General features: G+C 39.5%; 1 protein-coding gene across 1 annotated transcript; it reads left to right on the plus strand.

Annotated features, from left to right (window-relative positions):
- The first annotated feature begins 1,474 nt into the window (after positions 1-1,474).
- On the plus strand, positions 1,475-3,369 carry LOC145028789 (putative F-box protein At3g16210). Its single transcript, XM_078977524.1, has 2 exons — positions 1,475-1,607; positions 1,871-3,369. Exon 2 carries the CDS (start codon positions 2,072-2,074, stop codon positions 3,335-3,337), a length of 1,266 nt encoding a protein of 421 aa, XP_078833650.1. The 5' UTR covers positions 1,475-1,607; positions 1,871-2,071; the 3' UTR covers positions 3,338-3,369.
- Positions 3,370-22,775: the final 19,406 nt, after the last annotated feature.

The following is a 22,775-nucleotide window of genomic DNA, read 5'->3' on the forward strand; positions in this document are numbered from 1 at the left end:
ATCAAATAATCGGGAATACCAAACCATGAGTTAATGTTGAAAGTAGGTGCTACGATAATGTTTTTGCATAATCTTAATACAAATCTAGGCATATGTAATGGGATACGCATGCATGTAATCAGCCATGGAACACAAGTGATTGGAGCGTAGATCACTTATGGAATTAATGTTGGAACTCGAGCGCCTATACATGTAACATACACATTCAGTTATCGTGTTTTGTAATTTTAAAAGTAAATAATATTATGAAATATTATATGATATTGAGCGTTGAGTTCTAACAGATAGATTTTACTAGAAATGAAGTAAAACTATGTTTAGAATCACTCAAGATGTATTGCAAGCCTTATGAAATTCCAATCAAATGTCAAATATTGAAATTTAACGAAAATATAAAATTTGAAATAAGTAAAATTTTATTATTGAAAGTATTAGATAATTCCGTTAGAAACATTTAGACGAAAACCTCATCAAAATTCGAGTTATAACAAAGAAGTTATGACCAATCGAAGATCCGCGATAAAACCGACAATAAAAGATTGAATCGATGAACAATGGTGTGTTGATCGACAATAAAAGATTGTCAAAATTCATGTGACAAATAAATGTCATTCAAATTTATCTGTAAACAATTCCCCTTGGTGTTTTGCTTTGGAATAACAATAAAATTTAAAGTCAATCATTTTCTAAAGTTGGGTCAATCTTACGACGATCCGTTTTCACCCATGAACAATGGTGTGTTGTTTTGTCTAGAGAAACAACCAATGATGGTATAAATAAAACTTGGTATTCATGGATGAAGCACAACAACTAATGTTGTCTACAAGGAATTACTTCAAATTAAGTTTATATATAGCACATTGTTCATAAAGATTGAATCGATGATCTTTGAGTATACTTTACAATATATGGTACATATATAGATATATATATTTGTGTTTGATATGTTTAGTAATTTTTTGATTTTAGTGTCATTCATATGTCTGTATGTAGTAGAACTATTAATATATTTGAGCTCGTGTACAGACCTATCACCTAGTTTTGTATAATTTAAAATTGAATTTAAATCAGGTTTTAAAATTTTTATTTCATTTGCAAAAGACTTAACATATTTGCCATCATTTTATATTTGCTTATTATTTGGGAGTGGATGAATAATTTCATCTAAAACTTTCACCATTCTTTTATTTAAGTATGATTGAGCTGATTAAACATGAGTGCATGAATATAGTTTCGTTTTTGGTAAGGAGTCATTTTCTGGTCACCTGCGTATTAATTGGAAGTTAATAAATAATTTCATCTAAAGCTTTCACCATTCTTTTATTTAAATATAATTGAGCTGGTAATTCCCAAAGTGATTAAACGTGAGTGCATGAATATAGTTCCGTTTTCAGTAAAGTGTCATTTTCTGGTCACCTATTATTCCACCCACGAAGTTTCAAAGGAAGTTTCCTTACACTTTTCACAAATCCTGATTTACACTGTAATTCTCTTTAAGTTCTTCCATTAATAAAACCCTTCTCTTGTACTTCCGTTTTATCTATCATGAAGATCGAGTACATTTCTCCCCATTGGTTTTGCTTTTCATAATTGTTGAAGTCAATCAGGTTTGTAGAATATCCTGCACCTCCTAAGATCAGTGTGTTCAATGCTTTTAATTCCAAGTTGTTTTCATTAACTTCGATTTTATCCGCACAATATTACATTAGATAAGCAATGATATTCCATGAGGTATTCTATCTAATTATTCTTTTAGTTTAGTCAATTAACAGCATAACTAATTCTGAAATTTCATGAAGGAATTAATTTTTTAATGGGGTTTTGTTGAATTTGCTAAACAACTTTTTTTTTCTTTATATTGTTGTTGAAGGTGGGTTTTGAGGATATGGTTGTCATAGTGATTTTGTGTGAAATCTTTAGTTGAAGGCAGGGATTTGTGAAAGTTATCGGGCTATATATACCATAAAGGATTTCTAAAATCCGAGGACAAAAGGATTTGAAAACCCTATCTTTTTAACCATACAAAGTCTTGAAGAGATATCAGTTCCAAATCCTTCACATTCCAACCAAAATGTCAGACTACATTCCTTCGGAAATCCTAGTGGAAATCTTAAAACGACTTCCTGTGAAGTCAGTGCTTCAACTAAGATCCGTTTCAAAACCATGGAAATCTTTGATCGACAGCTCTGAGTTCATTGCTGGCTATGGCGCCCACCAAACTCAGCCACGGAGTCTACTTGTAACGTACAAGAATCCAGAGAGTGAACACCCTGACGAAACATATGCTTCATTGGTTGATGATGAGACCTTCGTCCCACAAGAGATCCGTCTGACAATTCCTGTGCTCGCTAAACTACTTATGCCATCACGCGTAATCGGTACCTCACATGGATTGGTCTGCTTGTCTGCTAATGATCCATATCAAAATGATCACAAACCTCTCGGAAGGAAGATGGCTGTTCTTTGGAATCCTTCAATTAGAAAATCAGTTGGTGTAACAGTGCATGTTGCGGTAGATATGCCTAAATCCTACATTCTTGGTTTTGGAGTTTGTCCTATTACTAGTGACCCTACGATTTTTAAGATTAATGTTAGGGCTGTTGAGGTTTTTACAGGTAGTCGGAGAGTTCTGTCTAACAATCCGCAAATTAATTCTCTTAAATTCCCACAGCGTCAGGTAGTTATAGGTAGGTTTATTTATTTTGTTGCGTATGCTGAGAGCGTGAAACCTCTTATTGTGTCGTTTGGTATGACTACTCATGAATTTAGAAGGAAAGACATACCTGACAGTTTTGCACGACAGCCTTGTCCATATTTTTCCATCTCAAAGGTGTCCGAGGCTCTTGTTGTGCTTAAATACAATACTGTGGGGATCGGAGATTGGGCTGTATGGATCGTGGATGATGGTGTTCCAAATTCATGTACAAAGCTATTCACCATTAGCAATGTACCACGTGCAATACGCTTGAGTACAGTACTGGGATTTACAGAGAGGAGTGAACTTGTAATTGAAAGACAAGCTGATCAAGATGTTCGTGGGTGGAGAAAGAGCTCGTTGTTTGTCTATGAACCATGCTCAAAACACATCAATGATATTGGGATTGATGGAATCCAAGGTTCATTTTCTGTTGGTTACTACATGGAAACCCTACTTCTGCATGATCAGTCGGATTCTAGTGTTTATGTTGAAAATGGTGTTGGACCGTTGAATTTCCAGTCGTGGATAAATTCGCTGCCCGATGAGGTCCTGTCCATCATGTCAACACCTCCCCTACCCAATCGGCCCCGTGGTTTTTCCATTTTAACTTTGCTAAGGAAACTTTGTAACATCTTTTAAATTTAAGGCAAATTGGATGAATGGTATTTGAATTAGAGCATAAATTAGTTTTGTATTCTCTCATCTCTGTTATGTTTGATAATTGATACCATTGATAGTTGGTAATGATTGTTCATTAGTATTCTAATGAGTTCAGTTAACTATTCTTTGACATGTGTTGCAATATCTATCATATATGAAGATTTTGAATCATTCTAGTATTTAATGAATGTGATGCAAGACAATAGAATATTAGAATGGGTTTGATTTGTGAGGGTTTTAATCTTGGTTTCAATCTGAATCAGCTTGAAAGATTTGTTTACTGTAGACAATTTGGTTTCATTTACATATTTTTTTAAGCAGTCTATTGTAAGTTCAGGCTCCACACAACACACACTAGTCAAAGTATTTATGTGAAAGTAAATTTGCAAAATGGAACCTGATTATAAACTTTTACATCTTCCTATATATTAAACAAAAACAAACTACATCTATTTAAACTAAATAAAGAGCTAAATAATAGCTATCATCTAGCCCATGATATTATGCTAAAATGTAGCTAGTCACTTTTATCTTCCATAAAACCCGGTCAAAGATAAAGACCAAATCTTTTGCTGCACGTTTGGATTACAACAAACCCGATTAATCCAACAATTACCTCCTTGATCCGTTTGTTCACACGGCTCCTTAATAGTGGGGTTTCTCCACCATTAACCACCAATGACCACCAACACCTTCACAACTTCTATTCAGAGTCGACCCGCCGACTGCTTCACATGAAAACCCGTTGACAACAACTGTTTTAACCAACACCATATGGTTGTACCATCTTCCAGCCACCTGCTTTAACAAGACAACAACCACCACGATTCTGGACCTTTCTCGGACACCTGACCTCCACCTCGGCCACATCCAAAGTCTTCTCTCGACTTTCCCGGACCCTGACCTCTTCCTCGGCAACATCTAAAGCCAACTCTATCACAGTCTCCATTAACTGCCACTACAGTCACTGTCGAGACCTCCCTTTGACATCTTCAATCCTTTACATGTTCCAAGAGTCTTCTTCTACCACTACCAGTCAAGAAAACCAAGCTTCTCCTTTTTCTGTTTTCTTTTACCTACAAACAAGCCAAACCAAAGAACCACATGTTCTGATTTCTTCTGGCTTGTCTTCTCGGCTTTTGGTTAGACTCATCGTACTGAACTACATCAACCATCTATTACACCGGGACCATTCTTCCCTTTGTTATACTGATAGCCACCTGCTATCATCACTGTTCCATCGCTACCATAGCACCCGTCGATCATCTTCTCCGGGAACCACAGTAAACCGCAGCCACCTACTGCACCGTCTTCTACAAATCCGAACACCATCCAACCCATTGGAAACCGACATCTGTTTCCTATCACAACAGCTCCCGATAACCACCTAGTTAACTCTAATACCAATTGTAGGTTCATGCTCCACACAACACACACAGTCAAGTAAATATGTATGTGAAAGTAAACTTGCGAAATGGAACCTGATTATAAACGTCTACATCGCCCTATATATTAAACAAAAAAAAAGTACATCTATTTATACTAAATAAAGAACTGAATAATAGCTATCATCTAGCCCTCGATATTATGCTAAAATGTAGCCGGTCACTTTTATCTTCCATAAAACCCGGTCAAAGAAAAAGACCAAATCTTTTGCTGAATGTTTGGATTACAACAAACCCGATTAATCCAACATTTATAACCACCCTATCAAAAGTTAAAGATAGAATGCATATTGGGATAACCATTTAGAAATGGATATCGAACATAATATAATACAAAGATAATGTCATGATTATTGTTTATGTTAATTGTTATAGTTTTCATATTTAAAAAACATATTTAATTTATTAAACGGGTGTAACATCCGGGATTTCAGGTATATTAATTATTCTTTTTATTTTGAGTTTTGTGGAGGATCTCGGCGAGTTTGTGCGTAGACTCGCCGAGTTGAGACGCGGTTCCTCACCCGGATTGATGCCCGGACTCGGCGAGTCGCCTTGGCAGACTCGGCGAGTCTGCGCTGTTTAATGAAACCCTAATTTCTTGGGTTTGAGGCGTATTTAAAGGGCCTTATGGCCGTCATTTGTGCTCACCAGTCCCCAGAGCGAAACCCTAGTGAGCTTGAGCGTTTGGAGTGAGAGAAGGAGCCATTGTTGATCTTGGAGGTGCTATCTAGCAAGGGAAAGGAAGTTATAGCCAAGGGGGAAGCAAGAGGATCAACTTCCTGAAGATTTGAGGTCCAGGGCATCACATTTGAGGTACCATTTTCGATCCATTCTCTGCTTGAGTGATGTCATGTTGATTTAGGGTTTATTGAGCCCTTTTGTGGCTAGATATAGTGCTTCCTTGGTCCCTTAATCGAGTTAGGCTCTGGATCTGGACCCTTGGAGGTCCAGAGTGTCCCTTTGTCCAAGCTTTTTGTGAATCCATGGAGGTTTTGGCTTGGGATCTTTGTGCTTGAGGTCAAAACACCATATATGAGTCATTTTGTGTGTTATGAGCGCCAAGACACGAACTTTACATGATAAATACACTTGGAAGGACTGGATCTATGAGTTAGTGAAGCGGATCTAACCTCAGAAGGTCGTTTGGGGTTGTGCATGGAATGCACTCGCCAAGTCCATTCCCAGACTCGGCGACTTGGTGCGGGATGTTCAGTAATCTCGAACCGGGGGTTGAGTCACCGAGTCGGGTGAGTGACTCGGTGAGTCGGAAGAGATTCAGAGGGATCGGGTTCCCGTAGGGACGCGGCGAGTCCACGCCAGACTCGGCGAGTCGGGTCAACCGTTGACCGTTTACCATTGACTAGAGTTGACTGGTTTGACTTCGTCGTATTAGTCAGCTAGAGTCAAGATAGTTTTAAGTAGAAATATGCTTGTGTTGTAGGAAGACGATAGCTCGGGAGATCGAGCACTAACGATTACGAGATTTACAAGTTATCGAGATACGCGAGGTGAGTCTTCTCACTATACATTACCTTGAGTGGTATTTCGAGCTGACTAGAGTGTCTTATGTGCTATGTATGAGATTATGTGTTGCCTTAAAGATTTTGTGCTATGTGTTATTCGTATTCTATATGGTTATGTAGACCGGGCCGGAGGGCCCAACAATTCTGACCGGGCCAAAGGTCCCAATGAGCTATGACTGGACCGGAGGGTCCGACAAGCTGTGGGACTAGAGGGTCCCGCTGAGACATCTAGACCGGAGGGTCGGATTTAGCCTTGAGTGGCGTAATTGTGGTATGTGGTATTTTGGGAACTCACTAAGCATTTATGCTTACCGTTGTTGTGTTTGATGTTTCAGGTACCAGTGAGGACCGTGGGAAGGAGACGGTTTGACTTGTACACACCCACACCGATGGAGATTTTGTTAGAGAGATCTTGGGATTTATTTTGATAACTTTGTTGTTATGAATTTGAAATTATGTTATGAGATACATCTTGTGGTTTTAAAAATGAAAAATTAAATTGGAAATTTTACGTTGTTACAAGTTGGTATCAAAGCCTTGGTTTGAGGGATTCGGATGCACCTTCGGGCGTATTTGAACTCAAACCGAGGATTTGAGAAATTTTCAAACAAAACTAAAATTTTCTAAAAAGAAAAAGAGGTTTTGGAAACAAGTAGAGTGGGAGGTGTGTACAGTCAGCCAGCGCCCGAACGGTGAATCCCCAAAATACCCTTACATTATATGTTATGAGTTATGAGATATTATGTTATGCATGTTAGAGAGGCTAGGTACTCCTATTAGGACTAGTGTGGCCTGATTTGTGATGCCTTAGCCTAGGAGATTACTGTTGCTATGAGATACCTTGAGAGTGAGTAGGTAGCAGTGAGGAGCTCATGAGGGGTCTACTGAGGGCAGCCAGTGCATAGCGAAAATAGAGTATTTTCGATTTGGGATCCTAGGAGGAGGACTTGGGTTGTATATTGATTCGGTGTGGACGATAGTATTGGGCCCGTACTATTGAAGACACCAGATTGGTGCGCAGTCCAAGTAAGAATCCTTGGGGTACCAGGAGTTGAGGATGATTGAGTTGTCGAGTGTGAGTATACTCGAAAGTGTCCCTAATGTTTCTTATGTTGTATTTCAGAGATTGATCATGGTCAGGACACGCCATACCACCGGGAGCAGTGGGGTGAGTGATGAGGAGATCCGTCAGATCATCCATGAGGAGGTGGCTGCCTCCATCATAGCCGAGATTCCAGAGATGTTTGGGTCTATTAAGACCACACTGATCGAGACGTTTGACGAGCGTTACGCTGCTTTGATTGATGTTGTTGTTGCTGCAGCCACGGCAGCTGTTGCTGCTGCGAGACCCCAGGGTGGTGATTCGTTGCTGTACCGAGAGTTCAGCAACACGAAACCACCAGAGTTCGATGGTACACAGGATCCGATCGCCGCCATGAGGTGGATCTCAGACATAGAAGGGTGTTTCTATACGTGCTCGTGTCCGGAGCACTTGAGGGTGCGGTTTGCACTAAACCAGCTTCGCTTGGGAGCGAAAGACTGGTGGAAGTTTGTGACCGCGAGCTATTCGACAGCTGAGCTGACTGCAATAACCTGGGAGAGGTTTACTGCGATGTTTCGTGACGAGTATGTTCTCCAGGTGGAGAGGGAACGTTTAGCCTAGGAGTTTCTGACCCTCAAGCAGGGGACTGAGTCGGTGACAGTGATTACGAGGATGTTTCATGAGCGGGCGCTGTTTTGCCTGGAACAGGTGTCCACTGAGCAGGCTCGCATGAGCCGCTATCTGAGTATACTGAGGAGGGACATTCGTGAGTTCGTGGCGAACTCGTCATACCAGACATTTGCCGAGCTCCAGGTAAATGCCCGGAAGAGGGAGATTGAGCTTGAGATACAGGTGAGGGAGGAAACAGAGTCTCAGAGGGGTGATTGACGACCGGTGCAGGCGCAGCCGGCCGCCAAGCGGGCAAAGCCCGCTAATTCGAGGACGGGTAGTTCGAAGGGCCGCACTTGTGGGAAGTGCGGAAGAGCCATGATGGGTCATGCAAGTCTGGGGTATGTTACAAGTGTGGAAAGGAAGGACATTTCGCGAGGGATTGTCCTAAGGGGTTCTCGGTTTGCTTCCATTGCAACTAGACCGGCCACCGGAAGGCCGAGTGCCCCCAGCTTCAGAGGCCAGTGCAGGGATCTGTACCTGCAGTTCGAGCTACCGAGACCCGGCCAGCAAAGGCCGAAACACCGAAGGCTAGGGGGAGAGCCTTCCAGTTGACTGCAGAGGAGGTCCGCGCAGCACCTGACGCCGTGGCAGGTACATATTCCTTATTTATTTACGCTGATTTTATGCTATTTTGATTGCTATATGTTATGCGTAGGTACTTTTCTTGTGAGTTATGTACCTGCATTAGCGTTGTTCGACTCGGGTGCGAGTCGATCTTTCGTATCTGTGACTTTTAGTCGGCACATTAGTATTCCGAGGGAGGCGTTGAGTCGACCTCTGCAGGTTTCCATAGCCGATGAGCGTGAGGTGTGTGCTACCGAGGTGATACGTGGATGCGTACTGGAGATCTTCGGAGTGGAGTTTCCGATTGATTTGATATCGATTTCCATGAGGGATGTTTGTGTTATAGTGGGCATGGATTGGTTGAGCCGTTTTGGGGCTGTCATAGATTGTGAGCGTCAATTGGTGATGATCCGAGATCCTAGTGGGGGAGTGCTGATAGTTTATGGCGAGGGGACTCGTGGTGGTTCAGTATTCTGTTCGGCTGCCAGAGCGAGGCGGAGTTTGCAGCAGGGCTGCAAGGGGTTCATAGTCTATGTGACGGATACACGAGAGGCCGTTGGGAGGCCGAGTTCAGTGGATGATGTGCTGATAGTGCGTGAGTTCCCGGACGTGTTCCCCGAGGAGTTGTCGGGTGTGCCTCTCGAGAGGCAGGTGGAGTTTCGTATCGATTTGAATCCCGGGGCTGCGCCTATCACTAAGGCGCCATATCGCCTAGCACCGCCAGAGATGCAGGAGTTGTCCTCACAGCTGCAAGAGCTGTTGGGGAAAGGGTTCATCCATCCCAGTAGCTCTCCCTGGGGAGCGCCGATCCTTTTTGTCAAGAAAAAGGATGGTTCACACCGGATGTGCATTGATTACCGGGAGTTGAACAAAGTGACGGTCAAGAACTGTTATCCATTACCGATGATCGACGATCTGTTCGATCAGTTGCAGGGGGCGTCTTGGTTCTCCAAGATAGACCTGAGGTCGGGGTATCATCAGATGAGAGTTCGGGATGAGGATATCCAGAAGACGGCTTTTAGGACTCGTTACGGGCATTACGAGTTCGTGGTGATGCCATTCGGGCTCACCAATGCACCCGCGGCATTCATGGATCTCATGAACAGGGTGTGCAGGCCGATGTTAGATCGTTCGGTAATTGTATTCATTGATGACATCCTGGTGTATTCGAGGACCAGAGAGCAGCACGAGGAGCATTTGAGGGAGCTCCTCGGAGTTCTAAGATCGGAGAGGCTATTCGCCAAATTCTCCAAGTGCGATTTTTGGTTACGGGACGTTCAGTTCTTAGGGCATCATGTTAACCAGAATAGGATATTGGTTGACCCGGCCAAGATCGAGGTTGTGATGAGTTGGGAGCTCTCGAGGTCACCTACAGAGATCAGGAGCTTCTTAGGGCTGGCAGGCTACTATCGGAGATTTATCCGGGATTTCTCCAAAATCGCCGTGCCACTTACCAAGTTAACACGGAAGGGTGTTACTTTCTCATGGGGTCCAAAGCAGCAGACCTCATTTGAGACCCTCCGTCAGAGATTATGCGAAGCTCCCGTGCTCGCATTACCGGAGGGGATGGAGGATTTCGTGGTGTACTATGATGCATCGATATCGGGATTGGGAGCAGTGTTGATGCAGAGGGGCATGTGATCACGTATGCATCGAGACAGTTAAAGTCTCATGAGACAAGATATCCCACCCACGATCTGGAGTTGGGGATGGTGGTGTTCGCCCTCAAGATCTGGCGTCACTATCTGTATGGGGTTCGGTGTACGATATACACGGACCATAAGAGCTTGAAGTACTTGATGGATATGCCCAACTTGAACATGCGGCAGAGAAGATGGCTGGATGTGGTAATGGATTACGATTACGAGATCCTGTACCACCCAGGCAAGGCTAATGTGGTAGCCGACGCCCTGAGTCGTAGGGCAGAGGGTGCCCCGATGCGAGATATCTTTATGAGGTTGACAGTGATGACTCCGGTATTGGATGCCATCAGAGGGGCCCAGGCCGAGGCAGTGAGACCAGAGAACCGTAAGAGAGAGCGAGTTGTCGGGCAGGTGTCAGGGTTTGTTACCGATAGTCGGGGGCTGATGACCTTTCAGGGTCGGATCTGGGTACCGTTTGTGGGCGGGACGTGTACTATCTTGATGGAGGAGGCGCACAGATCGAAGTTTTCGAACCATCTCGAGGCCACTAAGATGTATCTGGATCTGAAGAGGGAGTATTGGTGGCCCTGTATGAAGAGGGATGTGGCGTGGTTCGTTGAGAGATGCTTAACCAGTCGTAGGGTTAAGGCCGAGCACCAGAAACCGCATGGTAAATTGCAACCACTTGAGATTCCAGAGTGGAAGTGGGAGCAGATATCCATGGATTTCATCACCAAATTGCCGAGAACAGCAAGGGGGTGTCGATGGGATTTGGGTGATAGTGGATCGATTGACTAAGAGCGCCCACTTTCTCGCCATTAGTGAGAGCTCTTCTGCGGAGAGGTTGGCAGAGCTATACGTGAGGGAGGTGGTATCGCGGCATGGAGTACCCATCTCGATCGTGTCAGACCGAGATGTGCGTTTCACTTCCAGATTCTAGAAGAAATTTCACGAGGAGTTAGGTACGAGGTTGGATTTTAGTACCGCATACCACCCACAGACTGACGGGTAGATTGAGCGGACGATTCAAACGCTCGAGGACATGCTCCGAGCATGTGTGTTGGATTTCGGCGGGAGTTGGGATGCGTATTTTCCCTTGGCGGAGTTTTCCTACAACAACAGCCATCATTCGAGCATCGGTATGCCACCTTTTGAGCTGTTGTATCGGAGGAGGTGTCGTACCCCTATTTGCTGGGGTGAGGTAGGGCAACGCGTGATGGGTAGTACGGAGATAGTGCTTCAGACGGCAGAACAGATCCAGCAGGTCAGGCAGAGGTTGTTGACCGCTCAGAGTCGCCAGAAGAGTTATGAAAATAGACGTCGAACCGAGCTCGAGTTCCAGGTCGGTGATTATGTTCTCCTGAAGGTATCTCCTTGGAAAGGAGTGATCCGATTCAGGAAGAGGGGCAAGCTAGGACCCCGGTATATTGGGCCGTTTAGAGTGATCGCGAGGGTGGGCAGGGTAGCATATCGCTTGGAGCTACCTGCGGAATTGGAGCGGATTCATAATACCTTCCATGTGTCTCAGTTGAGGAAGTGTATAGCCGACGAGTCGGCGGTAGTGCCGTTGGAGGACATTCAGGTGGATGCGAGCCTGAACTACGTGGAGAGACCAATTGCGATTGTGGATCGAAAGATCAAGGTTCTGAGGAACAAGGAGGTGCCTCTGGTACAGGTTCAGTGGCAGCATCGGAAGGGATCCGAGTTGACCTGGGAGCCAGAGCGGGAGCCGCATCCAGAGCTATTTCAGGAATGAGACTTCGAGGGTGAAGTCGGTTTCTAGTGGGGGAGAATTGTACCATCCAGGATTTCAGGTATATTAATTATTCTTTTTATTTTGAGTTTTGTAGAGGAACTCGGCGAATTGGTGCGTAGACTCGCCGAGTTGAGACGCGGTTCCTCACCCGGATTGATGCCCGGACTCGGCGAGTCGCCTTGGCAGACTCGGCGAGTCTGCGTTGTTTAATGAAACCCTAATTTCTCGGGTTTGAGGCGTATTTAAAGGGCCTTATGGCCGTCATTTGTGCTCACCAGTCCCCAGAGCGAAACCCTAGTGAGCTTGAGCGTTTGGAGTGAGAGAAGGAGCCATTGTTGATCTTGGAGGTGCTATCTAGCAAAGGAAAGGAAGCTATAGCCAAGGGGGAAGCAAGAGGATCAACTTCCTGAAGATTTGAGGTACAGGGCATCACATTTGAGGTACCATTTTCGATCCATTCTCTGCTTGAGTGATGTCATGTTGATTTAGGGTTTATTGAGCCCTTTTGTGGCTAGATATAGTGCTTCCTTGGTCCCTTAATCGAGTTAGGCTCTGGATCTGGACCCTTGGAGGTCCAGAGTGTCCCTTTGTACAAGCTTTTTGTGAATCCATGGAGGTTTTGGCTTGGGATCTTTGTGCTTGAGGTCAAAACACCATATATGAGTCATTATGTGTGTTATGAGCACCAAGACACGAACTTTACGTGATAAATACGCTTGGAAGGACGGGATCTATGAGTTAGCGAAGCGGATCTGACCTCAGAAGGTCGTTTGGGGTTGTGCATGGAATGCACTCGCCGAGTCCATTCCCAGACTCGGCGAGTTGGTGCGGGATGTTCAGTAATCTCGAACCGGGGGTTGAGTCACCGATTCGGGTGAGAGACTCGATGAGTCGGAAGAGATCCAGAGGGATCGGGCTCCCGTAGGGACTCGGCAAGTCCACGCTAGACTCGGCGAGTCGGGTCAACCGTTGACCGTTGACCATTGACTAGAGTTGACTGGTTTGACTTCGTGGTATTAGTCAGCCAGAGTCAAGATAGTTTTAAGTAGAAATATGCTTGTGTTGTAGGAAGGCGATAGCTCGGGAGATTGAGCACTAGCGATTACGAGATTTACGAGTTATCGAGATACGCGAGGTGAGTCTTCTCACTATACATTACCTTGAGTGGTATTTCGAGCTGACTTGAGTGTCTTATGTGCTATGTATGAGATTATGTGTTGCCTTAGAGATTTTGTGCTATGTGTTATTCGTATTCTATATGATTATGTAGACCGGGTCGTAGGGCCCAACGATTCTGACCGGGCCAGAGGGCCCAATGAGCTATGACTGGACCGGAGGGTTCGACGAGCTGTGGGACTAGAGGGTCCCGCTGAGACATCTAGACCGGAGGGTTGGGTTTAGCCTTGAGTGGCGTAATTGTGGTATGTGGTATTTTGGGAACTCACTAAGCATTTATTCTTACCGTTGTTGTGTTTGATGTTTCAGGTACTAGCGAGGACCGTGGGAAGGCGACGGCTTGACTTGTACACACCCACACCGATGGAGATTTTGTTAGAGAGATCTTGGGATTTATTTTGATAACTTTGTTGTTATGAATTTGAAATTATGTTATGAGATACATCTTGTGGTTTTAAAAATGAAAAATTAAATTAGAAATTTTACGTTGTTACAACGGGTATCCATTGGGTTACCCACATCCAATGGAGATGTTTTCTTCTGAAACTCGTCGGAAATTAGGTGGGGTTGGGGCAAAGATGGGTTTGTGGAAATAATGAGATGTCCCTATGTATGATTAAGAAACTTTTTTTAACATTACATTAAAGGAAGTAATGGGATGTCCATTAAGAAATTTAAAAGGACAACAACATTTTGATACCCGCCACTCCTTATTAATTCTCCTTCTATAATCGTATGTTATATTGTTTGAGTAAGCACTTTTAATCAAGGAAGCACAATACACATAAATGTTACTATCAAAATCCAGATGTTTCATAACTTGGAGTTTGATATCTATTACATTGCTTATGTAAATGGAATAAAGGAGCACAACCTTCTCGTTTTTTTTGAACGACCATGTATATTAAAACACTAGCTACTAACTAGCCGATGAAAATTAGTCATTAAGAAGGTTTTGAATCCACCCATAAATGATTTCCTAACTTTGAGATTCCTACTAGAAAACGAATTAAAAGAAAAAGAGAAAATAGGATCAAACATGAACTTTGTTGGGTCAAAAATGACTCAGTCTCAACGATACATATGGAAGTTTTCCTAATTGCAGTCGAATGTCGTAGGCATTAGAGGGATGAATGTTCTACATGAACAATTGAATGTTGTAGGCGCTAGAGGGTTGAATGTGCTATATGTACAATGGTAGCACTTTTTATATGACCAATTGGTATATTTGGAGAGTTGGTAGGGCCTAAGGTCCAATAAGCTCTTTCCCATACTTCGTGCTTCCAAAAACTTGTGTGTTTCGGTATGTCCAAAGAACTCTAATAAATGTAGTACAAGCCACCTCAATAATCACTCTACAAGTATTTGCAACCAATTGTGCATTGTGCAAATCAATCCAGACGTAAACTTCTTCAATGGAATCAAAAGTCAGAGCACACCTCTATCATTTTTTTCTTTTCCTTTAAGAAATATTGTTCTGATTCCTTGCCTTCATTCATCTCCCTCAAGGATTTAAATACATATCTCTATTGCGTTTACTAGGAAAGTAAAGATAGATACAAACACATAGTAGGATATCTATCAAATCTCAATTTAAATTTAAATGATAGTAATAGAATATTCTAAAAATCCCCCACAATCTTGGTAGGACAAGAATATAAGTTAAGATTGCTTCGAAAGAATCAAGTAAAATGAATGGTAAAACTTTGGTAAAAATATCAACGCTTTGATATTGAGACATTACATGAAGGACACAAACTTTGCATCTAACGACCTTTTCATGAACAAAATGAATATCCATTTCAATGTGTTTCGTGCGGTGGTGTTGACAATGTTTTCCTAACAAGTACGCAGCACTAACATTGTCACAGAAAACAAACATTAGATTTGGTGAAAGAGTAGTGAAGTTCTAGAAGTAAGTTTTAAAGCCAACAAGCGTCAGAGACAACGTTTGCAATGCCATAATATTCAGCTTCCGCACGAGACCCGGATAATGTAGCTTGTCGTTTGAATGACTTCCAAATTAGGTTGTGACCACGATAAACATAATAAGATGATGTAGAACACCGTGTATATGGATACTCACCCCAATCAGTGAATGTATAGCGAACAAACGTAGTGTTGGAATAGGTGACCAACGTTATGACTAAATTGGTGAAGGTCATGACTAAGTTGATATAACTTTACGAAATAAAAGTAAAGTCGTTTTTGGGTTTCCCTCATAACCAGAAATAGCTACAAATAATACTAGGTGAGAGATAAAATTATTTGTTAATTTATTATATGATTAATAAATTAATTAGAAATATATGGCATTGATTAATTTTTAATTTGGATTAATTTATAATTAATTGGAATTAATTAAAGGAGTGAGAGTTGAATTGCAATTATTCAATATTTGAATTAAAAAGGCAATTCTAGAATGATACATATAATGGACGATTTTGTAGGAAGCCTAGAAGAGTTCTGGAATTATCTTGGTAGCGGATAAGGAAATGATTTGAGCTGGGGATTAAACATAATATTTAATTGTTCAAATATGGATTTATCTGTAAGTTACCTAAACTATAAAAAGGACCCTTTGGCATTCAAATTTTGTGCATAGCCTTTAAGGAATGATGAAATATGAATTTCATCATAGTCTCCTCTATCCTTGTCGATCAAGTGTTCTAGGGTCTTGTATGTAAGCCATTAGAGGTGTTCACATTATTGGCACTTGCTTTTCATGGACTTTTGAAGATCAAAGGGGTTTTGCATATTTGATTATGTTAAAGGTATGTTTCCTAATCTAGTATTTTGTTATTATATCGAGATTAGAATAGTTTGTTTATATAGTATGTTGTTATAATGAGGAAATACCATAGATCCATAGATCCCTAGGTTGTGTGTGCCCATAAATTGTTTATGTCAAAATTCTAATGTGCTAATAGGATTTAATAGAACCTACAAAATTCATAAGTCGTATCAGAACCTAGGGTTTTCTATTATATATGCATTGGTGAAAAACTAAAGAATTTGAAAATCAAAAGAAAACAGTTGAGTCGCTCTCCCACCGCACCCAACTCTCAAACAGATTTCGGATTTTGTTTCCTTTTTCTAATTGGTAGGATAATTACTAGTTAAATTTGGTTATTTTAATTTCTTAAAGTATGAAAATTTGAACTAGGTAATCGGATAAGTCTTAAATTTGAATTGGTGGAATAAGAATTACTATTACTTAATTTAATGTTTAATTAAGATAATTGTTTAATTAATAAAATATTTAGTTTTATTTAATTAAAAGTTTAATTAAATATAATTATTAAATCTCAAATGGTTTAAAATATTCATTAATTAAAGGTGATGATGATTAAATTTAAACCTAGTAATTTTAAAAGGTATTAAAATACACACTTACACACACACACACACACACATATATATATATATATATATATATATATATATATATATATATATATGAGTTATATTGCTATATGTAAAATACTAACTCAGTCAAATCAAGAGTATGTCAAATTCACGAAGCCACACTATCATAAAGATATAAGTAAACGACCTATAAAATGACCGTTGAATGTGTATCATTTTCACCCAATGCTTCTTTGTGTGTTGGATGTTCATTAGCTGAAAGGATTTTGATAGGACACTAAGAACATTAAAAGTATAATGTAAAAGTACAACAACATTTATAAAATCTCACTCGAGTTACTATAGGAAAAATATAAAGTCATATGCTAATCCATGAAAACACACATTATTTCTTTGTAAATTGTTAGTAGAGCTTGTGTGGTTAACCGACACACTAATGTGCGACGACAAGGATGAAATGATGGTACATACTTGAAATTTATGATTGTTGATGGAGTGTGTGTGGTTAACTGACACATCATTGTGAGATCATAAACGACTTCGAAGATGTCATGCAGGTTTGCATTGTTATTGACATCATGTTTGTGATTCTCGATATCCCAGTCACAAATCGAAGAGCATATTCATAGATTAACTTATCATTAATTGTTCAATAAGTCTCAAGAGATCTACAAATTTCATTTTGATTCAAATTGGTAAAATGTTTTACTTATCTTGTGAATGTTGTCAAAAGTTGGGCAGTGACCGACAACCCGTAAAAATTTGGTATATAACATGTAGTAATGTATGTCGAACATAATATAATACAAAGATAATTTCATGATTATTTTGTATGTTATTTTTTATGATTTTCATATTTAACAAAAATTGTTAATTTATTATATGTGTATCCATTGGGTTCCACATATTCGGTGGATATGTTTTCACCTTAAACCCTTCGGAGATTTGGTCGGGGCAGGGGTAGTGATGGGTGTGGGGATCGGAGTTAGGTTATGTGGACGAATTTTGGAGTCTCTGCCAATATCCGCTCCATGTTTGCATCCTTATCTATGATTACGAAGCTTTTTTTACATTACATTAAAGGAAGTAATGAGATGTCGATTAACAAATTTAAAAGGGCAACAAAATTTTGATACCCACCACTCATTATTAATCATCTTTCTATAATATTATGTTATATTGTTTGCATGGAACGTTTTTAATCAAGCAAGCACAATACACATAAATGTTTCTATCACAATTCGGATTTTCCACCGCTTGGAGTTTTATATTTCTTTAGATTGCATATGTAAATGGAACGGAGAAGCACACCTACTGTGTTTTTTTGAACGTCTGTGTATATTAACTGATTGGCTAGAAACTAGACAACAAATATTAGTTCATAAGCGGATTTGCATTCACCCGGTAAACATTTTCCTAACTATGTGATTCCTACTAGAAAACCAATTAAACAAAAAAGAAATAACATAATAAAAGATGAACCCCTTCTCATACTTCTTTTTTTCAAATACTTGCGTGTTCCAATATGTCTAAAGAACCCAAATCAACGTAGCATAAGACACCTCGATATACAAGCATTTGCAACCGCTTGCGAATCAATCCAAATGTAAACTTCCTTAATGGAATCAAAAGCTGGAGCATACTTGTGTCATTATTTGCTTTTCCTTTCTGAAAGATTATTATGATTGATTTCCTTCGTTCATCTCACTCACTGAAGGATTTAAATGCATACCTCTATCAATGTACAAGAAAAATATAGATATATAGAAACACATACAAGGATAACTATCAAATATGCATTTATATTTAAATGATAATATATTGTTCTAATAGTCTCCTGCAATCTTGGCAGCTCGAGAATGTAAGTTGAGATTACTTCGAAAGTATCAAAAAAATGCAAGGTAAATCTTTGGTGAGAATATCAGTGATTTGATGTTGAGATGACACTTGAAGGACATGATCTTCTCTTTTGATATCTGTTTATTGAACAAAATGAATATCTATTTTGCTTTAGTGTTGAACATCATTGTCTAATAAGTAAAAAATAGTAACATTGTCATAAAAAACATTAGCTTTAGTCAAAGGGTAGTGAAATTCATCATGTAAGTTAGGAAGCCAACAAGCCTCGGAGAAAACATTTGCAAGACCCTAATATTCAACTTCCGCACTAGACCAGATAATGTAGTATGTCATTAGGATCACCAAAAAATTAGGTTGTGACCAAGATAAACATAATAACCGCATGTACAACGTCGTGTGTTTGAACACTCGCCCCAATCAGCGTGTGGATAGCTAACCAATACAGTTGTCGAATACTTTTACATATGGAGACCATAAGAAAGATTGTCTTGAAAATATTGGGTTATCTGTTTCAGCGCGTTCATGTGGAAAATGTAAGGGGTATGCATGTGCAGGAAAACTTGTTGAATTGCATAAGAAATGTCGGATTTGGTAAAGGTGAGGTATTGTACTGCACCTCAAAGACTTTGATAATGTGTAGTATCAGGATAAAGTTTGCTAGAGGGAGTGCTTAGTTTAGAGTTTGTATCAACAAGGGTATGAGAAGGTTTACAAGAAGATATACCAACACGTTTCATCAAACATAATATATTTAAGTAAAAAACCATGGATAAAACACTAGATAAATTAAATTTATTCCTAATCTTAAGGATAATAGTGAGGAGCTCCATATCCATGATCACATTCAGTTCTTTATGATTTAGCCTTTTACTTCCTTTTAGCCACCGCACGTTCTTTCAAATGCTAATAATTCATCTTGAATCTAATACTTAGGAGTTAGAAGTAATATTTTATATGGTATTATGATTGTATATGGGGTTGTGGCATACTTTGTGGCTTGTAGCTTCTTTAAATCTTTTAATATACCTAAACTCCTATTTAGGTAGGCAATATTGTTTATCAATTTAAGTCTCTATGAAACTCATAAATATGTTGAGATTTTTTTATTTATCTTGCATACTTCTTGCAATGGAACCATACTACCTCATTAGGATATATTAGAGCGATTTGACAACCTTTTCTAGAGTTGTGTGTCCCAACCTTGTCCTTCCCTTTTAGCCTTTCACTGTTTGGCTTTCTTCCTCTTAATAGTTTCTTAATGATAGCAAATATAAAAGCTATAAAGCTAGAGCTTCTAGACTTGTACATGTAAGTTCTCATGGTCTTTAACAAACCATCTAACTCCAGGATGGTCCTTTTCCAACTTGTTCATATGAAAAGCAAGGTGAATAAATTATATATGAACTTGTCAGCTACTTGAGGATAATATCCATAGCCAACTCCTAACTAAATCGAAATCAAATTGCTCTAATATATCAATGTACGATGTATATTAACACTTTCTCCTTCCCGTATCTTTAGATACATTACTTGGAGAAAACATAGGAAGAGATTCATCTAGAACACGTTCTTTCGTTTTATACATAAGAATTATTCTCAAGTCATGAATCAGTTAAGATCATTCAACCCATTCAACTTATCCATCTAGAGGATTTGTAGCAATCAATATTTTGTAGTGAACGAGTTTAAGTTTGGAGACATCAATTAAAGTAAAGTTTCATTTTATTTAGTTTGTATAATCCTTAAAAAACTATTATACAGATCAAAATTATTTAGTTAAGGCTGATACTCATATTTCACTTCAAGATGTGAAGAGTGATGTCGTACTCACACCAATAAGATATTTAGGTAGGCAATATTGTTTGTCAATTTAAGTCTCTATGAAATTCCTAGATCTGTCGAGATTTATTGACTTATCTTGCATATTCCTAGTTTATCGAAAAATTCCCTTGACGGAGATCTCAATTGGCTGTTCATTTAACTGGAAGACAATCAAGTATTACAAATAGTATTGCTTCTCTCTATGGTGTTGGATGCATATTCTAGATCGACCTTCTATATATGCATATGCTTTGCCTCTAGAGCTGTTGCTATTTTAATGATCCCTAGCACTTGAATAAATGTCTTTTATAGACTCTAGACTTATAGTTTAGATATATTCTAGTGAGGTGGGATTTATTCATCAAAGCTTGTTGTGGCACATGACAGCCCTCAACGTTTGGGTTCTCGGACTCAAATCAAACTCATTCATACATTGTCGGGTTCGGACTTTACCCACGTTTGGGTGTATCATAATAATGCGTTTTCAAATATTCAAATGTATAGCTTTGTAGAATATTCAATAGAATAATCCATGTGAAAGTAAAACATGTTTTGTAGCTAGCCTCATTACCTCTATTCTCTGTACTTCAAAAAAATTCAAAGATGAACTTCTTCCTTGAATTATTAAAATCCTTTCCCAAACAATCGTTGATGCTTATAAACTTGTCAATATAATTCACAAGTTTGTCAACTTGGTCTACATGATTAGTGTTGATACCTTGCATTCTCATTTCATAGATTTTTTTTCATGTAATTTTCAAATATCCTAAGATAATCTTATGTCATAGCACTCTGTTCTATTCATTTTGCGTATGCCAATGGTTGTATATAAGTGTATGTAAGAGTATGTAAATGTATTTGGGCTACAAATAGTGAATAAAACTTGTTTCCTTGGGTTTGTGGAGGAAATTTGAGAATAGAGAGAAATAGGGTTGGAGTGAAAACTGTTTTACTCCTAAACGGAAAAGCAACTACACTATCTAGAAAGCGATACATGTAGATTATATAGAGAATTAATGGCGATATGGAACGACTTGTCCCTGTAACAACTTCATATAAAATGGGTGATGGCAAACATAAGGACTTACAAGTTTTATCTAATTTAAGAATCGTGTTAATGTATTTCAATGTGATTAGTTGATTTGCCAAAATGATGTACTCCGATGGTAATGATATTAAAACGATCGATTACAATGATTATGGTGTTCCGTTCTGGAGAGTATGAAGTGTCGTGTACGTCCTAAAAAATTGATTGCATATTTGTAAAGTGCATCTATTGGGAAAACGCACATTAGACCCTTATGTCATTGTCATTAAAATTAATACCTTCAATTAATGTAAAGCATAAGTATGGGACCTAAATTTCATTTAGGCAAGACTTAGGATATTTCCAAATCCCCTTAATCCAAGATACAAAGAGAATACCAGGTTTACATTTCCTTATAAGACATTTGCTTACCGACTCATGCCATTTGGGTTATGCAATGCACCGACCACTTTCCTTATAAGACTTACTGGTTTTATTATATTTGATATGCTGATGACATTTTCCATGATCTGTTTTATGAATCTATTAACTTAAAAATGAAATTTTTGGTCTCAGATTTTGGGATGTTACATGCACCCTATTGAGAGTAGAGTTCCTTCAATTTAATGATTTAAATCAGGATTATGATCCAAGAACTGAAGCACCCACAATTTGAATTTGAAACCCAATTAAAGATAAGAAAAGAGCAATACATTCAAAAAGTACAAACTTTTTATACAGTCAACAAAAATGATAGAAAAATCATTAACTCAAACTCATATCTCCACACAAAAAATCGAGAACATAGAAATTATAGAGAGAAAATCTGAAACACCATGAAGTAAAACCTAAGAAATCATGAAGAAACTCAGAAAACGATAATTTTGACCTAAAACTATAACGCTCGGTTCCCAGGTAAATTCCTTAAAAACCTAAATGTTTTTTTTTTCAATGTGTATTTACGTTAAGCGTAAATAAGGTACGCATGGCGTACCTTGTGAGCCTTGGACACGAGGTTAACCCAGCTGGTATGTTGGGCGTATCTAGAGTACACTGGGTGTACTCGAGCATGAGACAAACCCTAAATTTTAGGGTTTGGACCCTATTTAAACACTATATAAACCAACCCTAATACCTCTTTTATAACCAGCCTCCTTCGTCCCGAAGCAACTTCTATAAAACCCTAACCCCTTTTTAGAGGATATTGAGCCTTGTGTGTGTTTTGGTGTGTGTTGGGTGCATCTTGAAAAATAAGAGATAATTAAAGGAGGATTAGTTTTCTTGGTGCTTGAAGGTCCATCACACTCTTCACCTTTTCAAGCTTTTGGAGGTATAAAGCTTCAAACTTTATGATTCCTTAGCTTAGATCTAGATTTGGGATTATGTTTGGTATGCTTTTGGTCCCTTTGTTTGTTTCTTGTAAATAGAAGTTACTCCAGAACTTGTGTTGGTCATTTCTTTGTATTTCTGAAGTTGTAGAATCATAAAAATTACATCTTGCTGGGTTAAGCTCAAC

Source organism: Lactuca saligna, chromosome 2 (assembly GCF_052625555.1).
Source record: "Lactuca saligna cultivar CGN05327 chromosome 2, ASM5262555v1, whole genome shotgun sequence".
NCBI lineage: Eukaryota > Viridiplantae > Streptophyta > Magnoliopsida > Asterales > Asteraceae > Lactuca > Lactuca saligna.

Coding starts and splice junctions, on each gene's coding strand:
- LOC145028789 (XM_078977524.1), top strand. CDS start 2,072: ATGTCAGACTACATTCCTTCGGAAATCCTAGTGGAAATCTTAAAACGA.